Source organism: Ptychodera flava, chromosome 9, assembly GCF_041260155.1.
Source record: "Ptychodera flava strain L36383 chromosome 9, AS_Pfla_20210202, whole genome shotgun sequence".
Taxonomy (NCBI): domain Eukaryota; kingdom Metazoa; phylum Hemichordata; class Enteropneusta; family Ptychoderidae; genus Ptychodera; species Ptychodera flava.
In genome coordinates, this window is record NC_091936.1 from 14,643,263 (window position 1) to 14,667,599 (window position 24,337).

The window sequence follows — 24,337 nt, forward strand, 5'->3', positions numbered from 1 at the left end:
AAAAATGGAAAAGAGATGTTACCTTGGAGATCTTTACATTATTTACAGAAGCAAATTACTGAAGTTTATCGCCGTTTGGAATTCAAAATTTTCTGTGGTAACACGGAGAAAAACTATCTCTAGACATTCACAAAGGTAAGACGGCGGAAGAAAAGTTACTTTCGCACTGTGCATTTCAAAATAAATGACACAATCTGTTTACAAGCAAAAAAATGTATTTTACCGTACCCATATAACTATGTTTAAAATATTCTTCAATGTTTTGAGAAAAAATGCCTCATGTATTGCTTCTCAGAATGTATGACAGAAGTGTGGCGTGAAGTCCTTAACCATATATACGATCGCCATGTTCCACTTTTCTATCCTGAATTTAGTGAGGACGTGACAATGCTGTTTTTCTCAATGTTCTGTAGCATACTAGACCTGGTCGTCCTGAGTTGCTTCAGGCTGTTTTGATATCAAGTTATGAATGCAATACACATTTTCCAGGCACCAAATCGTTTAAGAGTCGACGAGGTCTCCTTAATCATGGTAGTAATTTTGGATGAAGAATATATTACATAAATCGTATTTCAGAAATATTTCCCTGAAATTAATCGTTTAGCAAGCATCCACAACAGTGAATAGAAATCTCTCCCAACTACATGTAATTTCCATGTCAATGTGGAATATAATTAATTGTTTTTTTCATCAAGCCAGCTCAGGTCTAGAATTCTAGAATACGTGGATGTTAAAATTTGATTGATAGCAACAACCATGCTAAATAAATACGTTATTTTCAGCGTTGAAAAATGGAGCGCAGTGTGGCCAAATGTTCGATTAGCCGTAACGAAAATTGTAGACGTATATAGAGCAGTACCTTAAAAAATTGTAGATCTATTTTGACGATTACTCACAAACATTATATGACCGTAGTGCAAATACTTGGGGCAAATATATCTCACAGACAACGAGGCATAATAAACCTTGCATTTAAAGTTTTGTCATTTCTTCAAAATTTTCAATTTCAAGCTTTTTTTCAATGTATCGTTCCCGATTTAATACATCTTCCAACACCTGCTTCACCCTTGTATGCCTGATGATATTTCAAGATGTGTACTTTCCCAGCATTATATCGCTGAAAATGTAGATATGGACTATTAGACTTGTATTTAACTATTGAGAGGCAATATTTCACATCCTTTCCCTAATGCATCATCAGGTTGACTATGATCTGGCGGCAAAGAATTATTCGTATACCTGGATTATGACTGAAACGTTTCCGGGCATAATATTCCCGGAATGTTAACCCAATATGTTGGAACATCTTTACACCAAAACAATCAATGCTGCGAATAACAAAGCCTATGACGGTTCCTAATTGAGATGGCTGAAAAAAATTATCTGGAGAGGGAAAAACTGGTGAAGCAGGAACAAGGAAGACATGAGATTAAAGTTTTTATTATTCCTGATTTTCCGCTTGCAGGTAAGTTATACAGAATAAGGGAAAACTTTGCTAGTTAGGATAACAGCTGTACAGGATTGAAAAGAAAAACACTGTGGAAGTCTAGACTGACGTGTCAGCATCAGAGTGAGTCTGATTGCAAAACATCAACGCTACTTCAATATGAAAAGATTTGAATAATGGTTACGCCAAGGTGGTGATGATGAAGACGGCTGTCATAAAAATGGACGATTTGGATAAATAGTATACAAAGAGTTTCCACCCTACCCTTGTATTTGCATTATCGTTTGAGACCTGAAACTCAACAACGCCGTAATGTAGCGAATATGATGAAATTTCATATATATTGTCCCGGCCGAGAGGAAGACAAATTTTCCTAGAAATCTGATATGGTTATGTACATACTAAATGAAAAATCACATCATGGTCATTAGCTGTGAAATAGTGTCCAGTACAGTAATTTGAACAGTTTAATATGGTTGCATGGAAAGACCGTGATTGGAGCCATATTTTTCCTGCATTTTTTCAATTGATCAATTGTTTAAAGATGTTGTGACCATGTGATGAATATTGAGGTAGTGACGGCGACCCTGGGATCACGGTCCCTCCACAAAAGGACCGTGCTTTGATATGCTGTTGGAAAAAAAGTTTTTATATGTCTTGTCATGGTTTTTCCTTGTGCTCGACTGTGTTGAAGATTCTCAAAACGTTGACATTTGGCACCTGTTTTGGCGCTGGAAGTGAAATTGTATAAACAATGATCGATTCGTTTGTGGATGGCAATGTCAAAGATAACGAAAATGTGATAAAACGCTTCAGAATCGGAATTAAAAGAAGCATGAAATGCTTTGGTACTGTTGATAGTATTATGTAAAAACAGCTTGAAGGTAAGAGGAATTTCCTGAAGGTTTTTGGAAGTGTTCTATCTTAATCCAACACTGCGATCCAACATCAAGGCCTGCCGTCTATATGGAGCGCGTGTAATATAACGACAAAGATGGCATTGCACAGTCCATGCTAGAAAAATGAATATAGTGCGATGACGGTTATCAAATTATGAATCTCTATACGCTATTGAGAGAATCGAGAGTGATAAGCTTACTTTCAATTGCGTCTTCGTCGTTGCAAGGGACTCTGTTCATAGCTGTAGCTTATCCAGATCGCTCTGAACAGTAACTGGACAAATTTAAAGAAAGTGCAGGCCGTTTATCCGCGTGTTAATCGAGCGGGCAACCGCTCTCACCGCAAGAGCTATGGCCAATGTTATTGCCACTGTAACTGCTGCTCACTCATTTAGCCGAAAACGAAGTAATCACATTCTTTGCTTTGCGCGAATATAGTTTTGGAGGTTTTCACGAAAAAAAACCCACCGTGTACATCTGAATTGAACTTTACCGCCTAGCCCTTATGCCTACAAAACTTTGTATACAAGTTTATTGAAATGTATGTACACGTAAAACACCTGTATATATACAAGTGGTAGTTATGAAGATGTTAAAGAAGCTCCTGGCACTCATATTACATCAAGCAATTGTTGTAAAACTTGAGAGTGTAAAATTTTCTGTGCGTGTTTTTGAACCGCTTACCAGCTTACCTTTCCAAATTTTGAGTGGGCGCAAAACAAACAAATCAATTTAATAGCTCTGGCCTATATACATGCTTACTTTCTTGGAGGTCGTATCGACACAGTAAATTTTGTGTAAATAAATAGGCAAACCGTAAAACATAGAAGAAACTTATACACGTTTTTGTAAGAACGCATTTTATGGGTGAATTCTTGAGTAGGAGTATTTCGGATTTTGTTTTCAAATTATTCTTTTGCGAACACTGCATGACAAACGTTAAAATGGTAAGGGCAGGATGACCTCCAGTCAATGAAAAGAGTGTCAATAAATTTTTGAAATGCAACGGTGAAAACTTTCAATAAGCGTACGGTTTACAGTAGCCTAGAATCCTATTCGTCCGCTTGCCTCCGTACCTCCACCCACTCGACTGGGTCGGAGGTACGGAGGCAAACGGACGAATAGGATTGTAGGCTAGGTTTACAGCAATTGGATACGATTGAATTATACATTAAAAATTACTGAAACCATTGATAAATCTAAAAAAAATCACTTTTTTGCTGTCAGGAAAGGTCGCAAGAGATGTGTTGCGATATATACTTCATAAACCGCCTTAGAAACATTCGATCCGAAAAAGGGTGTCTATTAAAAAAATAAAAACAATACCTTAATTTTGAGCGCAATGCGTCAAGTGTTCGTGAAGTGTCTGCACAAATAATTGACCTTAAACAAATAAATAAATAAACAAATAAATAAATAAACAAAATTTTCTCCATAAATGACATTTATTAAAAAACATGAGGGTTGTTTTTTTTTCTGAGAGGGAGCCTGCCGAGTTTCAATGGCGGGTGCAGAGTAATTACTTTCCTTTGTAAGGCAAATGATGTGTTATGACCATTCTCTGACAAAAAATGAATAAGATAGCTTCTTCCTTGCTACCAATCAAATCAAATTACTTTTCAAATGATTTCTTGTTGTTAATTAACGTACGATGTCAAGTGATGACATTAGCAGCCAACATCCAACTATGTGCAGGATTTTTGTGCATCCAGCACTCTGATATCGATTTTCACAGCGTGTAGATTTTGCGGTTTCCGTCACTTCAAGTGACAGCCTTACAATAAGACTACCGGCCCTTCCCACCCATAAGGCTTGAAGTTTTCCTTATTGGGCGTAAGGTTAACATTAGCGATGATGAGAGCATTCATAAATAGCTTTGCATATCAAAATTTTAAATGCAAAGCTATTTATGGCGAGCGCATTCAAAAAAACTATAAACTTCAGGACAGATGATCGAAACATTCTACGACACATAGTTGCACGGTAAATCTCGGGTTGAGGCAACTCTTGTCGAAAGACCCCCTCTCATGCCCCTTTCGACACAGTCAAAACACAATAACAAAACAAAACAAAAACACATAACTTCTTATTTCGTCGACTCTGGTCCACAATAATTAGATGTGACTGCGAAAGGGTTTTTATTAAGTTCTGAGATTACTTTTGATAATTTACTACTACTTATTTATTTCTATAACTTCTAATTTCGTCGATTCTGGCTCACAATTAGGCCTACTTATATGTGACTGATTATGAACTTTATGAAGGTTTGAGCTAATGTTATCTCTTAAGCGATATGAAGTATTTCCAAAATAGGCCTAAAGGAAAGGTTTAGGTGAAATGAAGATATGTGCCATTCCATAATTTACAAAAACATTCTGAATAGCTTATTTAACAAATCGATGGGAGTATGGCCCTGAAGAGCATTTTATTGAACATAATTCTTCAAGATGATTGTTTTATCAGGCTAGCCTAGATCTCTAATAATTGGGTCCAGGAAAGCTAGCACGAGCTGCAGCGATATTTCAAAAACATTTTTGAATTCTTCAGACTTTTTAAACAGAATTAAAATAGTTGCGTCTAAAAGAATGACAACAACATTCGGTTCACTATTAACAAAAAGAACTGTGGGCAGTGAGAAATAAGCGTATTTATCTTTGCAACTGTGCTAATTAGGCCTAGTAGCTGAACTTTAGAAACATGAACACCCGCCTATTGCATGCCATCCCTGACACCTCTTTTTGACGGTGCGATATGTTACGGGCTGGATTCCGGGGCAGGGATTCTGTGACTCATCTTGGCCGCCCAGGAAGGCTTCGAAGCACGACCTCTGATCCCTGTGAAGTACTACAATAGAGAGGAAATGATTAGGCCTACGTATGTTTACTTCTGCAAACACAAACAACAGTGTTATTGTTTGTGTAAACAAACATAGGCCTACTAGGCGGATAGCAAATTCTGAAATTTTCGTATTGTTGCTCCTCCCCCGGCCCCCCAAGATTTTTTTCCGGACTAGTACCCGAACACGACAGGTCACTCCGTGCACATAAAGTATAGGTGTAAGTTAGGCCACGGTATATCACTGGCATGATCCATGCGAGTTGAATGTCTGTGCCAATCGTCCGCTCGCACGGGTCTGATTCCGGGGAGCATCGACCAGCTCCCCGGACAAGAGCCCTTGGCATGCGAAGATGGTCTGTGCCTGACGATGAACACTGTCATGGAGTACTCGGCTGATTCGGGATAAGCCGCCGGCTAGTTTGCATATGTCGAGATGCATATGTCGATGCAAACCTAATGACGTTCACAACTCCATCTTCAAGGCTTCGGCCGAAGTCCGACAGCCGTGTAGGTCTAGCTCTGCATGGCAGGGCTGTGTGTTCCCGGCGTTATGGCCTCCCACCACACTGTGGTGGGAGGCCATAACGCGGGAACACACAGCCCTGCCATGCAGAGCTACGTGTAGGCCTAGCTCAGAACTAAGCTTACACGTCGTCTGGGCTTATGTAGGCAAACCTGAAAAAGAATACAGATATTAAAATTTTGTGTCATTCATAAGATTTCTCAAAACAGTGTTCCCACCCAACTGATCTTTCTTAATATTATCCGCCGTTGCCCTATCTTGGTATTGACGAACAAGGAGACGTTTCTCTGAACTGCGATATACTATTTCCTGTCGTATGACTGGGCCTTCTATGTGTTCAAAGGCGGTCAAACGTAATACATGCAGTAGGCTAGGAGCGCCGACTTCCGGTTCAAAAATGTGACGTCACTCACAGGAACTCCAATCGCCATTTTTAGACAGATCCGAAGAGACTCAGCAGCAGTTGGAAGTTGGCGGTGAATTCGTCGAGAGAAGGAGACCTTTTTTTCAAGCCTTTACATCTTATTTACGTGCGTTAGAAATAGGAATATTGACTGAGCTGAAACGAAATTAAGGTGAGATATCCATCGTTCACAAAGCGAACTGTTTCATCGGTATTTGTGTCAGAATGATGATAGGCCAACGATATGTGTTCAGCGAGAGGCCTTGGCAAACCCATCACTGATCCCAGCCGCTGTGTACACGACTTACAAACCGCTACTTGAAAGCTAGCGGAAGCCAGTGCTAGCTGTTGTTTCTGTAACATTCCGTGCTTCTGTCGTTCATCGTAGATAATCGAATTCTCGTAGCAACGTGTCAGGTATTTGTGAACACCCCTTTAAATTACGGTCCGGTATATCACTCGGTCTGTGCTTGACGCCCATTTACTCTAACATCTTCAGCTGATGCGGGAACAAAGAGGCCTAGGAAATATAAATTCCGTAATTCTGTCAAACTTGACAATCACAGAACAGAAAGTAGCGTTTAGAGAGAAGGGATCTTTGGTGTGGCCTCGGAGATTATACATTCTTTTACCGTAAACAATGGATATGCGATAAGCCAAATATCGTGGAAGTTGGATGTACAACCTTGGATGTGCCCCAAGGATGCCGTTGAGTGTTGACACTTCTGCTTCCAGTCATAGCAAAAGTATTACAACTCTGTGGTGTCATAAGATGTGAATGGAGGTTTGAGTTCAAATACACTGAATAACACGGTGAATATGCTGGAAGATATGTTAGTTGTGTAACAGATACTTGGGTCGAGGATTTAGTTTCCTGGCAGTTTTTGCGTGTAACATTGTAAGGGCAAGGCATCTTTTATAAAGGAAGTCGTGTTCGTGGTCTCGCTCAGTGCGGTCAAACAAGGCCACTAGCCATCCTGGTCATATAGGGTTTCTATGGATCTTTCTCACATTATGCCCAATGGGAATGAATATTTTCGTGACAAATGTAAAGTACAACAAACTCTGCCAGGTGTCATGTTCCACACAGATACATTAGCATTTCATACAGGAGAAAAAACTGCATCATAATTATTCCTGTTAATTTTAAGTTTCTAGAATTTTTTGGCCTGAAAATTTGCATTCATAAAGTTAGGTCTCAAGAAGCACTGGTGATTCACAAAGTGACATCAACAGAGCTTGAGGTGTTCTTAGGAGGACATCATCATTTTCCAGAATTTTATGTTGGACATTTGGATGATTTATGGTACTGTACATCTTTACCTCAATAATATTTCACCATGATCATTGTCACTTCAACCCTACCAATTTAAGGACATTTGGCCTTTCAAATGTGCAGTTCCTCATGTTCCATTAAAGTGATTTGCCAGTAAAAGATATCAAGCATAATTGTTTATCTCTGTTTATGACATGGAATTCAAAAGTCAAATCACAGGCCACATGGGGCTTCTTTTCCTTCAAGTGTGATGTGTATTGGTAACAGTGATGTGTATTGGTAACAAAGGAAAAGTCTTACTTTCCAAACAGAACATGAAAGCAGATCAATTCAAGGCAATAGTCATGATATTACTGATATTGATGTCACAGTTTCAGACATGCAGTTGGATCAGACATGCAATGGGATCATCCACGTGCCTTGATTCCATCTGATCTGAACTCTCTGGGTTTGTACTGGTACAAACTGATTAGGATTTTATTTTGTTTACCATTTTCATACATACATGTACTAGGTATCCCCTTTCCAGTCAGTGCATGAACCCTTTGTTTCAAGGCAAAACCAGCTACCAGCCTCTGTCCTTTTCAGATGTATTGTTACATTAATTATAGACTTTTGTTTATCTGATTCCTGATATGTAATGAGATGTACTCATTTACTATGTACACTGTCTGCAGTAAAGTTTATGATGAGGATGATATAATCAGGTTACGCAAAACAATGGAAAGGAGAAATAAGGTTGAAGGAAATGCATGGATTTGCAAGAATCAATGCAGAAAAAATGAAATGAGACCACAAAATGTTTGACTCCCATTCCCAATATATTGATGACTCTTTGAGATCTGTGTGAATTTCTTAGCAGTTGCTCATCCCACAGAGGTCAATGAATTGGAGTTTCAATCTCCTATGCCAGAGGTCAGGTTATAAATCTTCATGGCCGCTTCGCTTAACATTACTACCACATATAAACATAGACTGGGTGGGTTGTAGTGCGTCTACTGTGCATATAATTATCCAAGTAAGATGGTTTTTACACAGTATTTTCTTACAGTTTCAGTCTCACAAAATAGAAAGGCAGTCTATAGGAAATGGCTGGTGTTTTGTGACAGATTGTTTACTGTAGAAATATTCGATAGCTTGTTGAAGAATATTTACCCATAAGTTATCAGAATAGGATTCTAGAGAGATTTCATGTGGACAAAATGCTCAGGGAAATTTTTATGTGCGAAGCCATAGATACATGAAGACCAACCAAATAATACCATATGTAAATGGAGTCTCTGCACAGGAGTGTGATTTGAACAATGCGCACATTAACTGTCGGCATGCAATCAGATGCAAATATTCCAACAATTTGTTGTGCACTTTGGAGCCAGGACTTCTTTTATCATGTCAGAAAATTGCTTCACTGATTGATATTTGTAAATGGAAATTTTTTTTCAACTTGTTGTTGTGAAATGGTGTTATTTTGATCAGAGGATATGCAATAACAGTCTCTGTAGTTACATAGAGGTATAGCCAAGCATATTCTATAGCAATGCTATTAAATGTGAATCCAATAGCCATAATGACGGCTGTTAATCTGGATAATTTAGCTTTTATTGATTCAGCTGGGAAACAGTAATGGATGTTATCTATAAAGAGCATTGTGTGAAAATACACATCTCTTGACAGTGACTAATTTTCTGGGAATTCGCAATTTTTTTTGCCATCTTGATTGTCATTGACAGCCTGGTGTGGCATTCTTTTGGTGGAAGCCCTATGACTGACCCAAATTGGCCATTTACTACAGAGATTGATACCGTTTTATATGTGCAATAGTGCATTTCATTGCGGCGTACTTGCCATCGAAATTTCAAAATTTGATAGAGAAGAGGAGTATGTACGGGATTAAGATCTGTAAAAGCAAAATTAAGCCATGCCCAGTGAAAGGGCAAATGTTATCAAGGCAGTTTCAACATTCTCTTGGTTTTCTTTTTGTCACGGCCCCTCCACTCACGATGTAATGATTACTACTCTGTGCTTGATGAATATTTAATCATTTCCTTTTCATTTATTTTCAGAAGTGAAGATGGCAAGACACCATTTAATAGTAGTACTTGTGTTAGCAATTTATCAGTATTCTGTTTTGGTACAAAGCCAAAGTAAGTATGCTTTTTTACACATAATTACAAGATTTGCCACTCTCTTCTCCTGTGTTTATCTCATCTTCTCTGTGTGTGTTGTAACAATATGTCTGAGAAGAGGTAATTATGTTTTATCTGTGGTTGTATTAGTGTTCTGCGAAGATAACGAATGTCAGGTTAAACAGTGATAAGTACAGAGATTAAATGTGATACTTGTGGCCATGCACAGGTTACTTTGTACTGGCAGCCTCTGAAAATGCTAGCTTTACTGTCGTACAATGATAAAGTGAGGATTTTTGATAAATGCTGGAGATAGGAAGGAAGTATATGTAATACGCTTGTCTCCAAAACTGTCTTAAGTATCAAATTTCATTTCTGTCACGACTCCTTTGCTGTTATGTGTTTTAAGGAGCTGCAGCAGCCATTTTGAATTTGTTTTAATAAGGTCAGTAACCAAACATATTAAAGCAAAGAGTTTGAGTATTGCTGCATGAGAGTATCAATTGCATTATTGTAAAGTGTAGATATGATGAGGGTCAAAGGAATATATGCTGGTTGATTCTGTTTTATTATTTGTGGTTTTATATTTTCTGCTGTACTCCACTCAAACACACATTTCTTTACATGTAAATGAAAAAATATATTAATTCTTTAAAATGATTATTCCATAATAACAAAATTTATTCCATCATCACTTTGATAATCTCTTTATTGATTTGTGGCTTTTACCATTGATTTTATCTTTGAAGTAAGTCTGTTGTCAGTCTAGTGAACAAAAAAACTGGAATCTTACCGAGTGCTGAATTTTGTATATTTATAATTGCATTTTGACAGAGCTTCATTGCTCGTTCTAATTTGGTACATGTAAGTTGACCTTTGATATACGTCAGAAGCTACGGCACAAATGGTAGATAGTTGTGTATTATCCAGCAAACAGAGAAGGCAATCAGAAAAATGGATGGATGAAAAATAAATGTGCACATTCCCTGAAGGAAAATACATAATGTGATGACAAAGAAATATGCAAATCCTGGGCTGTAAGAATAATACAGCTGAAAATCATACGCAATTAGAAAGTGATTCATATTACGGAGAAGCCATATGAGATTATCCCACAGTAATATTTTTTGTCTGTTTTAAAATTTCACTGTTGCTATCGGGCAATTAGAAAGTGATTCATGTCACAGAGAAGCCATATGAGATTATCCAGCATTTAATAATTTTTGTCTGTCTTTTAAAATTTTTCTTTTGCTATCGGGTAATTAGAAAGTGATTCATATTACAGAGAAGCCATATTTAATCCAGCATTCAATAATTTTTGTCTGTCTTTTAACATTTTGGTATTGTCCAGGGCAGAAGATTAGACACTGTACAGTTACTAGTAAAGAAAGCATCCATATTTTAAAAGGAAAATCTCCCTCAGCAGTGCAATCAGTGTTGGCTTGCCTAGTCCATCTTTGATAAAATGCGTAAATTCACAATGAACCGACTCTTGTCGGTCTGACCCCAGGCTTCGCTATCGAAATCAGCCCTGAGACAAAATTAAATGGTAGTGGAGATAGCTTACATGGCAAAGTGAGTGATTTGCAAATGGCAGATTGCATTTAGCTCGCTGTTATTCCCATCTGTTTGCTTTTATGTGGTGCACTTTCCGTTATCCCTCGCCTGTTCAGGGCGTCATTCAGTGTGTGTGTTTTACTCCAAATGAATTTCAGATTGCTGTAACTATTTCGCAGTGCTGTTAGTGGCTTTTTCTGATAAAAAAAAGGGTGTAGAATAAACCAAACGATCTTCATCACTGAATGTCACGTCTGTGTAAAAATACAATTATTTTTCAGGCTAGCTTTTACCTGATACATTTTCAGAATGCCTAAATTTGTTCAGCGTAAATGAAATCTTCAAATGAATTTCAGATAGCAATGGCCAAGTTACCTCAGTGTGACATACTGTACTGTAGATTTGTATGAAGTCTGGTCTTTAAATAGACTGATAGATTGTGGCTACTGAATGACACATCTACAAATGAATTATTTGCAGGCAATTTATTGTACAGCCCTACTCCTTTCTTGCCCCTCATTTATTTTTATTTTCGTTTCCAGGTACCAAATGTCCGGATGCCAAAACTTGCGGTGATTGCATAGTGACACATCCATCCTGTGGATGGTGTGATGACTGGGTAGGACATCAATGTTATATTCTCTCATTCATGTCTTGTCTGTGATGTAACATTTGAGACATTACCATTGTCACAGTATTTGATCTTGGAGAAGTCTGCTTGAAGTATTTCACGTTAGGCATACCAAGAGCAATGCAATGAATCAAAGGTGTTCTGTTTTCCTTAATTTATTTTGCAAATGCATGTTGGGGGGAGAGGGGGGAGGGAAGATGGAGATATGGGCCACAAGGGAACCAAACAAACAACCTATTTTTTTCTCTCATTGATAATAACGGGCCACTGATATCATGATATTGTGCGTTTTCCTGCCTTCAAACGGAACTCTCAAGAAATCTTCTTCCTTAGTTCACATATATGAGAAATACAAGATTACACATTGTCATTAACTTGTTTCCTTGGAAATTAATGACCTGTCTCACAGACCCAACTTTTAGGAACACAACTTTAAATTTCAAATAAGAAATTTTAATGATGCCACAGTGTGCAACATCCAAAGGGTATTTTTCTTTCATGAGCAATATTAGGTTTATGATGAATTCCTGAAAAAAGGCATCCTTTCTTACTCAACCAATATATAGAAGTGGATCTAACATGTTATATACTTGAAGTTTTATTAAACAACATCATTCTGCAGAAATAAATCGTATCGAAACATGGACCCTTGCCAACATGTGAAATTGCCTTCCCCAGTTAATGGATATAAAATGCATCACTCACTTGGAATGCAAGGCCCCATTTAATGACTTCAGAACGGAATGTATATTTGTCATGATATTTATTAATACCTCATTATATTGATGATCAGGAAAGCCAGCAGTTTCAATTCAATATGAAAAAAAATGACAGCACTGTCAGTGACGCCGACATCTAATTCACTTACAAAGACATTTCAGATAGACTCTGTGACTATTCCCTTGTTGCAAACAGCTTACAAGCTCTGTGGCTCTGTCGTTGCCCTAAAGGGTTGTTGTTTAGGGAGGACGAAAACAATGACAGGCTTGGCATTGAAAACTGAGGATATCCTTTGAGATGACGCACTCTGCTGTCGTTGAGTGAGCTGTACAAGCTTTCTGGTTTGGCTTTAAGATCCACTCTGCATATTTGTACCAGTCTGTGAAAGACATAGACAAATCTGCATACAGTAAATGATTAGAAACTCCTCACTTTTTACAGTATCTTCCCATGAAATTTGCATTCCTGAAGACTTTTGCTCACATTCACATCTGCTCAGAGTTAGTTTACCAGTACATACCGTAGATGTAGATTTGATAAATGTGTTTATTAATTCCTGATATAAATCAACCCAATAATTTAATTTATAGATACAACAAGCTGCAATAATTTGGAAAAGAAATCTCCTTTCATATTTTTGAGGGTCGTACATGTAAAACTTATTAAGTAACATTTGTGGTCGTGATTTTTTTATCGTTCTGTGTACTGTAAATTTGAGAAGGATATGTGAAGGGATTACCCCTTATGCTAGTCTAATATATACATGTATCTGGTTAGCATATGGCTCAGCAAATCTCAACACCCCTGTGTGTTAAAGTTGACCAAGTCCTAAATTTAACTGGCATGATTTGAGACTAGCTGTACACTGAATTGTCAAATGTAGATGTTACATGTATATGTGTAATGATGCGTTTCTTCTGCAAAGCATCAGGACGGTCTCAAGAGTTCAGAGCAGTATCAGTGTTCACGAAGTGATAGGTCCACCAGTCTCTGGAATTCATACAGCTTTATTGCACTGAAAATATTGCATATATTACATGGTCTATTTTCCTGATAATAGCATATTTTTAAAGATATTTGTGCAAAGAATTCCATTAGGATCATGCTGTGTCACTGGGCATATATGACTTTACCTGTCTGCACAATCTCTGTTGATATGAATATTCATAACCTCAGCACAGGCTGTGTAAAACATTGGAAACGTACCCACATTAGAACAGAAATAAAACCAGTATTACCTGAGGATGTTTACAGAAAGGACAAGAATGCATAATTCACATCAGGTCTACGATGTGAGCGTGTAGAAAGCAAACAAGTACTGTACTTATCCTACAGTCTAAGGCCAAGACTAATGCGTACATGTATTTATTTCCTAAACAGGAATACCACCATGAGACATCCTACCCTCAGTGTGATGATGTGAACACCCTACTTTCACGAGGCTGTGCCTCTGATAAGATAGTTGACCCTATCAGTTCAGTGAATATTACACAGGTAAGCAGAAGGGATTTTGTCTTTCTCCTAGTCATCAAAAATGCTACCTCCTCAAACAAACCAAAACAAAGAAGAAAAACAGTATCATCTCATGATGCTACATATAATGTACATATTATGTACATGTAATGTACATATTATATACATGTAGTGTCAATATACTAACACCTTTCAGATGTTTCTTACTTTTGTTTTAATTGCGAGGTTATTCTTCATTGGCATAAATCATCATCAATCATATATAAATTGTACGTAGGCCAAATTAGATTATAATACTTTTGATGACTACCAAACTACATTATGAAAATTACAATTTATGAAACCAGTGATTATTATGTGAGTCTGTGCTGTAAATTTTACTTTATCGAGCAGATGGTACATGTACATGTATTATGATAATTGTTATGGTGCATACACAACATTTACATGTAGGAACTAACATTTTCACATATTGTCAATATCTTTGCTTGTTCCCGAAAGTATACACATACTTTTATGGCTACATTTTATCAATAGATTTAAATTGCTATACAGAAACATGTCATGAAACTTTGGTACCGTAGAGGAAAGTGTTTTGTTGACAAATGGCTGACTATGGACTTTCTGTTTTTAGAATATGTTCAATGACAAGACTTGAAAGTAGCCATGCATGTACTTGACCGGAGGCCATTGTTACCACAGCTAGTGCAACTATACACATGCACTCTATTCAGAGTGTAGTTATATAACAACTCGTCTACAAAACAGTCTATTCGTGGTCAAGACAAATTTATTGACTCTGGTGCCCATATCACTTGTTGAGACATCCTGTACACCGTAAGACTCAATGAAAGTCACATTATATTTCTTCATTTTCACAGGCAGAACCTCTCAGTGATGCCGGTTCTGATGTTGGAAAAGCAGTTCAAATTAAACCACAAGAAATAACAGTTAAACTTCGACCAGGTAAATGCCTACATTTATCTATACATCTACCTTGGAGGAGGTCCATTCAACCATTGCAGCTGCATATACTGCCACCATTTTTCAGTCAGTTCCCACAGTGTTGTATGTAGTGGTTCCTATGATTTATTCAGACCAGCATCTGATTTCTTGATTTTCAGGATATTGATTTCATTCTGTCTTCCTTTCCAGGCAAGGGGTCAAAGGTTACTCTACTATCATATGACCTGCATGGGGCATTGTGTAATTCCTATCACATAACTGTAATAAAATTATCATGGAGGATTTTTGTACATGGTTATAAAATATTTTATTTTTTTGCAACCATCTTGTGACATATGTAAAATTTTGATGTAAATGTGAAAATGTGTGGGTGTTTTACAGGAAAGCCAGGTAACATCAAAGTCAGTGTGCGCCAAGCTGAAGACTACCCAGTTGATCTCTATTATGTTATGGATGTATCAAATTCCATGGCTGATGATTTGGAAAAACTCAAAGTATTGGGAGAAGTTTTAGGTAAGCACAAGGTGCTACTCAAACATACATGTGTGACTGCTGTGATCTTTGAGTTGAAGGGAAAACAATGGTTAATTTTCATTGATCATGCATGGGAGTGACTCTGACTCAACAGATGAGAGACGTGTGTAGTTTTCTAAAGCAATGAAGAGTGACCCACAGAGATTTCATTGAGATCAGTATTGCAGAACTGTTTACGTACACCATACTGTAACAAACGTGATGGATAAGATGTCTTACTGAGAGTTGTCAAGTGTAATTTTGAATGATTTTATTTGTTTCAGCTGAAGAAATGAAGAACATCACCAAAAATTTCAGGCTTGGCTTTGGTTCCTTTGTTGACAAGACTGTTATGCCATATATTAATACATTACCGGAAGTGTAAGTTATCATACATTCCGAACCCTTCAAGTAACTCAGATGTTCTCTGTTGGTTTTCACCTGTTAGCTGTACTACTGCTTCCAACATGTATGTGAGCTGAAAACTAACTGAGGAGTAAGAAAATGTCTTCACAATGGTTCTACTCCGGAATAAAAGGACGCGATGCGTTCTACGGACTCAGTACGCCCAAATAATCACGTGATGCCGGTACAAACAAGCCCACATGTGTACTAACGCGTATGGAAATACACGTACGTCTATGCGTGTTTGCGCACATGGCTTTGTTTGTACCGTGGTCAATTCGAATTCCGGGTTCGACCAATTAGCCACGGTTTTAGAAGGCTGCAATTATTTGTTTTAACAGTTGAATAGTTCAAGGCATCTTGATATTTCTTAGCTAATGATCACATCTGAAAATATTTTGAGTAAAAAGTCAGCATCTTTGTATCAGTGGCATTTTGTCTGGCCTGCAAAGGCACAGAATTCTGCCCTCAGACTAGCTCTTAATGTAGGTTGAATCTTTTTTGAATGGCAGGGATTGACTGATTTTGCACAGAAATGTAACTTTTCTTATTGAAAATGCACGTCACTGCTTTTGACTGTGCATGCTTGTAACATTCAAATTTACATTCACAATATCACAAGAAAATTGTCTCAAAAATGTTTTATCAAATTAGCCTTCATATTCATGAATCTTGTTTAATTCTGATAAATTTTCATCGACAGTCGTGAGAAACCATGCGACGGCTGTGTACCACCATATGGATTTATCAACGCACTGCCTTTGGACACAGATAGTACCAGGTTTTCAGTAAGTGTAGCATTCTTTGTTTTTGTCATCGTAATGTGTAATGAAAGTTGTCTGTTAGGAAATTTTAGGAACAATGTACAAACTTTGTTCCTTGCTGAAGGATAAAAATATAAGAAAAAGTAAGTAACAGCAATTTTTGCATGCAACTTGCATAAAGCAGAAGATATTTTTCCAAAAATTCTTAATTTCTTTCAATTTTATTGCAGGATGAGATCCAGAAACAGAAGACATCAGGAAATTTGGATTCCCCTGAAGGCGGCATGGATGCTCTGATGCAAGCCACTGTCTGCCATGTGAGTCATAAAATTCAATTTTTACATAACTGTGTGGTGTATGGTGTAGGATGAGATGTGTCTGTCAACACGTAGCCCAACACTGAAGTGGAGCAACATTTTATGTGTGTAGTAATTATGGTGTGATGTTTTTCACACTTGTGAGGCAGTGAATGTCACAGGAGTAACATCAATAATGCAGTATTGTGAGAGTCCCGAGAGAGAGAAAAGGCATGATGTAACTACGGTAACTACTAACTGAGATAACTTAATTTTCTCTGTCACTCTGGTAATAGAGAAAATATGGAAATTGAGTTAGATTGCACAAGAAACAAATATGGAAGTTTTACAGTTATACTAATTTATCTGCATTTTGAGCACTGTAGTAATATTAATGAGGAATACGTTTCTTTCTTTGTCGTATGTAAAGTTCACTTGAAGTCAGTCATTGCCAATTGTCAGCTTAGCAGACATACACATCTGCCGATCTGTCAATAAACCCTCATGCTATACCTATTGAATATTACTGATGACATGTTAATGTCATTTCAGCAACAAATTGGATGGAGGGAGTCAGCAAGACATTTGATCATATACACAACTGATGCTGCTTTCCATTATGCTGGGGATGGAAAGGTACGTAGCGTAAGCAATACCTGTATATCACTGTTCCCTTCCGATATTCTTTGTACACCATCGCTTTGTAGTTGCTTTTGCTGTCCTAATTCATAAAATTCATGCAAAGGTTACAGATTTTCACTTGTTGATGTAGTGTATTTTCTTGAGGTAGGCAAGTTTATTTTGTCAGGTTGTAATTAAATTTTTATTTTATACTGAGCTGACATGTGAGAAGATGACATTTCAAAAGATGTAATTAACTTTTTGGTCAGTTTTGATGTGTAGCGTTCATGATAACATTTAATTATGCAAAATTAATTGCCATGGAATGTTGTCAAGTTAGTTGTAAGAATAACTAAAAAAATCAAATGTACAGCAGAGAAGAGTGACAAGACAGATAGTGAACCCGAGACACAAATTCTGTGTGCTCAAGGAAGCCTCTAAGGTTTACTAAGGACATGAATGTATTGTTTTAACCTTATTTGTGCTTTGTTTGCTTGTTTGTTTGTTATAGCTTGGTGGTATTGTGAGACCCAATGATGGTGAGTGTTATCTCAATACAAGCACTGGTGAATACTACAAATCTACTGAACTTGTAAGTAACATAATGTACCTTATAACTCACCATTCATGACACAACAGGATTAGGTATAAGACTTTCTGTCATTACCATCTTTGTGTTATGTATACACAAATGTGTGTGCCTGTGCTCATGTGTTTTATGTGTTGTAATACATTTATATCTCGGAGGACAATGTGCAAAAATATTCATAGGGTCATGTGGAGGTACTGTAGATAAATTATAGGTATTTTAGAGTTTCCCTATGTGAATTTTCAGGTTTCTGATGTGCTCAGGTCAAAAATGTTGATACAGTTCTGATGCATATTCATGTATTTTTTAGATCTCAATTGTCCTTGATACAGCCAGTTTAAAATTGAGCAAATGCTTTCTGTTGCTTTTCACACTGAATCGCTGAGCAATATTTCTACAGACAACATCAGCCAGACAGATTGCATGTCGTGGGGATGCATTTGTAAGTAAGGATGCCGGCTAAGAATCTAGTTAAGGTTAAGAATCTAGTCTGACTCACTTCAGATTTTGTAGATTGATAGCGACACCTCTACAATGTAGCAGAGTGAGTGTGACTGAAGTGGTGATGAATTATGCACAACTTCTTCATACATGTTTTACAAATGACATGTCTCTGCTTAGCTGCAACCACAATCTCTCTTTCCTGTTGTTTTTGTTTTGTTCAGGACTATCCATCGATCAGTCAACTGAACTACCAGATGCAGAAACACAACGTCATTCCAGTGTTTGCCGTTACTGGTGATAACATCAAAATATATGAGGTGAATGAAAACAACCTACTTTAAGATCTATTTCTACCTTTGTGAAAACATTTAAACATATTTTATACATAAAGTTGAAACTTGGTTGAAATCAACGAGACAGTGAAGGAACTGTCTACAGCGGTGCATAAACTAGTGTCATTATGTGTTACATCTATCTTGCTCATTTGGATGTGAATAGAGTACTGACGATAAATAATTCAATACGTATCTGCTCTTAAAAGCACATCAGCCATAGCTTTGTCTGCCAAGAATATTGAAACTTATGCAACAGACATTTGCATCTCCTGTCTGTGAAACTTACTGGTAGATGCATATGTGTTATGAGTGTTATCAGTATATTGCTGTGCTTTTGAGAATGTATATGTAATACAATCTCAAATCTCAATCTGCATTACCATATCAAAACACTGTGATTATACACTGTAGTATTACTGCGGCACAAACATATACAGTCAGTTGATGTATTTCTTCAATGCAAGTCAAGCTTGGTTACAGCAAATACAGACTCTTTGGTTAAAAAATGTTGTATATTTTATGGCCATTTCATTTATGCTTTAATAGTTTACACACAACATGGATAACTCTTTTTGCTAACAAATATGCATTGCCCATGTACAGGAACTGACCAATTTCATCGAAGGCTCAACTGCTGGAGAGCTGGCCAGTGATTCATCCAACATCGTTGACCTTGTCAAAGAAAACTACAATGTAAGTGTAATATATGGTACAATTCTTTAAAAGCGAAAGTTATAAATTTTGGGGCTAAAGGTTTTCAAGGAAACTTTAAACCATTCCGTCTTATAATCAAGAGTAAAAATTTGGGATAACCTTGCAACCATTGAATCAGAGAAACAAATTATCTTAACCCTTTGAACCCGGCTCGGACAGAAATGTCCGATGACGTCATAGAGTACCAGGGGGTCAGGGTGCAAAGGGTTAAACTTACTGACGTTTGAAATTCATAGTGAAAATATACAGTTTACCCTGTGTTAGCTCTGTGAGGAAAATTCAATTTTCGATTTTCACATTACCAAGATGGTGAAAACTTCATTTATTTACATGCTTTAATGTGAGTCCACATAAGCAACTGATCAAAAGAATATAAAAATTCAAAGTGTCTGGAAATTTGTGCCAGAGCCGTAGGCTACTCCAGTTCACATGTGTTTCACATTCTTTTCTATTTCAGAAAATCACATCCAAGGTACTGATGGTGGACGATGCTCCAGAAAATATTACTGTCTCTTACACTTCCATCTGTCTCAACAACGTCACTGAGAAAGGTTCCAAGGAGTGTTCTGGACTTCGTGTCGGGGATACTGTTTACTTTGATATTGAGATCACTGCAAACGGCTGTCCAAAACCAGAACAGCAAAAGTAAGATATGAAAAATTTTGCCTTGATTTTTTTTTTTTTTTGGGGGGGGGGGGGGGTTGTTTGATACTAGAACTTGATTGAACTTGATGGCGAAATGTTGTCATTACAGTGTTTGGCAGTATTTTTCAGTGATTAAGGAAAAGACAAAATATGTGTTGTTTACAGAGTTGTCTACACTGTTGTTTACAGAATGCATAAGAAATGAATGTAAATCAACATCAGGGTTCAGTAACTCTCCCCTTTCACCATAAAAGTTTGGTTCAATTTTATTGTTCTCAATGATGAAGCTGGAACTCTACACATGGAAGTAGGGTCCAGGGAGGCAATAAGATGAGATCAAAAATTCCTGAATGCCTTGATAAAGAGATGAATAGCAATTCTTAATTTTCCAGATTTATTTTCAGTTGAAAATGATTTCATTTGTTGTCTCATGTATTATTTTAGATTCACCATCAAGCCCGTGGGTTTCAATGAAGAATTAGTTGTCAACGTTGAGCTAGAATGCAATTGTGGATGCGAGGATGATCAGGTAAAAAAACACCAAATAAAACAATTCTCTGTGTCGCTCTCAAAAAGTAACAAAATATGAAGTATCTGCTCTTCCATATCCTAAGAACTTTGTTAATCATGATCAGTGTATAGTCATCTTGATGAGTAGCTTTAGTTGTTGACAGTTTCTTGTCACAATATCGAGTTCACTGAACATATACTGTACCTCAGTGCAAGCATCTCTGAGGTCCACCAAAAGATAAATTTTGTAAGGTGACTATAATTTCAGAAAAATTCAGTCACTTACTGTTTCTGCTGTATGTCAGTGCATCTTCAGCTACATTGCTTGATACAAGTAGTGCTCGCAAAACATACTTTTTTGCATACAATAAGCTCTGCACCTGGCAAACAATTTTGCGCATTGTCCAATTTTTTCAGCCTTGAATGCTTTCCTTGCAGTAGTTCAGAATACCTTTCCCTCATACTATCCATCTATCCATTCATCCTGCCTCTTTTTCACAGCTTTGTTGCTTGTAATGATAATATCTCCTCATTTCCATATGTCTTATTTTCCACCTGTATTCCATGTCTGTGTTTTCTATTGGCTGGTCTCTTTCAATTGTAGATTTCCTATAGGGTGAGTGAGAGCCCATTTGTTTCCATATATTTTTCCAGCAGAGCTGGAAAATAACTTAACTTTTATGCAGCATGAAAAAAGAATAAAAACTTAACTGTTGCATTAGGTGTTTTACAAATGTTTTACTAAACAGTAGCACCACAAAGACAGCTGTTAAGTCTCGTCATTTTCTCACAAACCAGTAATATCAATGATTTACATAATATTTATTGCTAATTCTGAATAAAGTTCAGAACAAATCTAGTTTATTCACAGTAAGCATGCTCAGGATAGTTTATTATTGACATGAAATCAGTTGTTTAAATATGAAGTGAAATGTACAAAACTTCATACCTTGTGGTAGCACGTGCATTCCAGGCTTAACACTTGCCAAGCCTTCATCCACTTGAATGTTAATGAAACCACAGACCTGTGAGTATTGGTCTGCTATGAGACACAAGCATCACTTGTTTATGGAGTCAGTTTAAGCAATTTGGGGGGGTTTTGGCTGGGAGTTAGGGTAGGGTGAAAAACTAGCAGTATCCCACCCCTGTGTTTGGTGGCAGAGACTTGTTGAAATAAGAGGGGCAGAAGAAGAGTGTGGGAGTGAGGCTTACCACACATTCCTTCCAGAGAACAAATCTAAACACATTTCCAGGGCAAGACTGTTAGTTTAATACTCAGAACTATTTCACATAGCAGTTTTGTTTGTTTCTATTGACTCCTGAATCATTTACAAGTTCTTTACTTGGTGTTTGACAAATCTGTGTTCACTTCTAAAATGTAGATGTGTATGTCATGAAAGATTTTGCTGACATAAATACTACTGACGAATAAAAGATTAACTTACTAAAACAGTCAAATGATTTAACACCATTCCTGTGTGAGCTATGACTCATCAAGTTCAAATGTGAGGAAAGTAATAACATTTGTTTACGAGTGATGTGTCATTCCTGGATTGTTTTATCACTGTAAGAGACTATGGAGAATACCAAGGTCAAAAAATTGCTCAATTCTCAGATGTGATTCTAGACACACCTCTAGAAAATAGAGTCACTCTAAAGGTGTTCGAGGGCTTTTCAGAATATTTAACTAGAAGTATACCCCCTAGGATTATGGTTAATTTTAATGCAGCTTCGACTTCCCTTTTGCAGTATATCTGCTTGTGAGATCTATGGCTGAAGTAATATATTGTCCTCTTTCTAAAAATTCTGATTAAACTTTGCCATCAAAATATGTTAATCCAGTTTTAGTGGCCATGAAAATATCTAAATCATAGTCTGAATCATAATTGGAATAATTGACTTGGGTTTTGCTACATGTATGTAAACATGGTTTATGATTTTTGTACCCATGCTAAACTTCTGTTCAATGGTATTCTTCATCTATAGATCCCTGCAGCTGATGAGTGTTCTAACGGCAATGGAACATTGGTGTGCGCCGGCTGTGTGTGCAATGAAAACAGATACGGCAGAAAGTGTGAATGTAGCAGTGAGGATAATGACTTTGAAGAGAATGATGAACCATGCAAGCAGTGAGTAGTTGACAAATGAATCAAATAGTAACAGTGTGTATTTGTGAAATTGCACTTTGTTATGATTTCAGAAAGGTTAAAAAGTACTGCACAGATGATGGCTATAAAGTTTTTATGATGAAATAACATGAGTAGTAAAAAGTAATAAAAAGTTCAAATCATATCTGTGAAATTTTGATACACTAGTTTTACAGGAAATTGTATGATGTTCCACAGTGGATATCTTCCTGCCATTTTACATGGTATGACCATAGCATGGTCACTCGTGTACATATGTACTGTGTATATGTATCTGAGTGTAAATTGGCTATCCAGACCTCACTGCTGTCACAGAATGCAAGAAGGCCAAAGACCTTCATGATGTTACTGCCTCTCTCTATACGTAGGGTGCCCATTCTATGATACTGTGATAAAACTTGATGAAATGGGAGGAATTTAATGAAATATAGATAGATTAAACCCCAGTTATATCATTAAGATGTGCTGTACAAATATGAAACTGACATTGATGAATTTCATTGCTTTTCTTGTATTCCACAGGACAAACACATCACTGGTGTGCACTGGACGTGGAAATTGTGTTTGCGGGGAGTGTGCATGCAACCCAGGTGTAAGTTAACATCAAAATAACTTCCTTCTTGTGTAGCCCTTCTCTGCCAGCAGTTTGGTGAAAATCCAAGTGATTTTATGCTTTTGTAGGATGCGTGTACCAGTTGGAGGGAAGATGGATGGAAGGGAGGGGACATATGGGGATGTGAATAGCTTAAACAAACTGGCATCTTTGGAATATATATTTTAGGTCATGAATATGTGCAGCACAAGTGACCGAGTTAGTCCATTTGGTGTGTCAGTGTGTATGCTATCTGTGACTATGTGGCCAACAAATCTCAGTCCTTTCTGGATTTTGTGATGACATTCCTCCAAAGGCCAACAGCAGGAGTGTGAAGCAATGTTCATCTGATTAGCTTGTGTTTTGCATTTCCATTTTATCATTATTACATGTCAAAAACATCCCTTTACATTATGCCTTTCAGAGAAGTGGTCAGGTTTTCTCTGGTAAATTTTGCGAGTGTGACAACATGTCCTGTGACAGATCAGGAGGAGAAGTTTGTGGAGGTGAGTAAATGTTCGAGGCTTACAACTTCGTTCTTATTCGCTGTAAAAAGTGTATATGCAAATATGCGTCAGCACAACTGAGTAGAATATAGATAATCATTTATTGCCAGTGATAAATTACTCATCTTAAGGTACTATGCACCTCGAAAGTGAAAGACTTACACTTTTGCTCAAACTTTCCTCATTGAAGTTGTTACCATTCTCTTACCAAATCAAAAAAAATTAGGGGTCACCTTACAAAATTTGGTACTAGAGAGACAAATTACCTGAGATTTCCTAATATTTGAAATTCAAATGGCGGCTATCCCTTTATAAACTCCATGGGGAAAAAATAAAATTTTCGATCGAAAAACTAAGGCAGTGAAAAGTTTTCTACACCAAGAGCGTTAAAATGAAC

The 24,337-nt window shown here is 37.2% G+C and overlaps 1 protein-coding gene across 2 annotated transcripts in view; it reads left to right on the top strand.

The window, feature by feature from the left end:
• Positions 1 to 6,100: 6,100 nt before the first annotated feature.
• The window catches only part of LOC139140096 (integrin beta-1-A-like), a 28,128-nt gene continuing 9,891 nt past the window's right edge, over positions 6,101 to 24,337 (top strand). The window contains exons 1-18 of one of the 2 annotated variants that reach the window (XM_070709115.1): positions 6,101 to 6,282; positions 9,450 to 9,530; positions 11,612 to 11,688; positions 13,801 to 13,914; positions 14,775 to 14,859; positions 15,241 to 15,372; positions 15,657 to 15,753; positions 16,481 to 16,565; positions 16,772 to 16,858; positions 17,390 to 17,473; positions 17,970 to 18,050; positions 18,713 to 18,808; positions 19,430 to 19,519; positions 19,998 to 20,185; positions 20,630 to 20,714; positions 22,682 to 22,824; positions 23,365 to 23,434; positions 23,859 to 23,940. In XM_070709115.1, coding sequence (XP_070565216.1) covers positions 9,458 to 9,530; positions 11,612 to 11,688; positions 13,801 to 13,914; positions 14,775 to 14,859; positions 15,241 to 15,372; positions 15,657 to 15,753; positions 16,481 to 16,565; positions 16,772 to 16,858; positions 17,390 to 17,473; positions 17,970 to 18,050; positions 18,713 to 18,808; positions 19,430 to 19,519; positions 19,998 to 20,185; positions 20,630 to 20,714; positions 22,682 to 22,824; positions 23,365 to 23,434; positions 23,859 to 23,940 — 1,669 coding nt within the window. In that variant the 5' untranslated portion in view covers positions 6,101 to 6,282; positions 9,450 to 9,457. The remainder of the gene's footprint in view (positions 6,283 to 9,449; positions 9,531 to 11,611; positions 11,689 to 13,800; positions 13,915 to 14,774; positions 14,860 to 15,240; positions 15,373 to 15,656; positions 15,754 to 16,480; positions 16,566 to 16,771; positions 16,859 to 17,389; positions 17,474 to 17,969; positions 18,051 to 18,712; positions 18,809 to 19,429; positions 19,520 to 19,997; positions 20,186 to 20,629; positions 20,715 to 22,681; positions 22,825 to 23,364; positions 23,435 to 23,858; positions 23,941 to 24,337) is intronic. The other variant, XM_070709114.1, reaches the window with a different exon arrangement.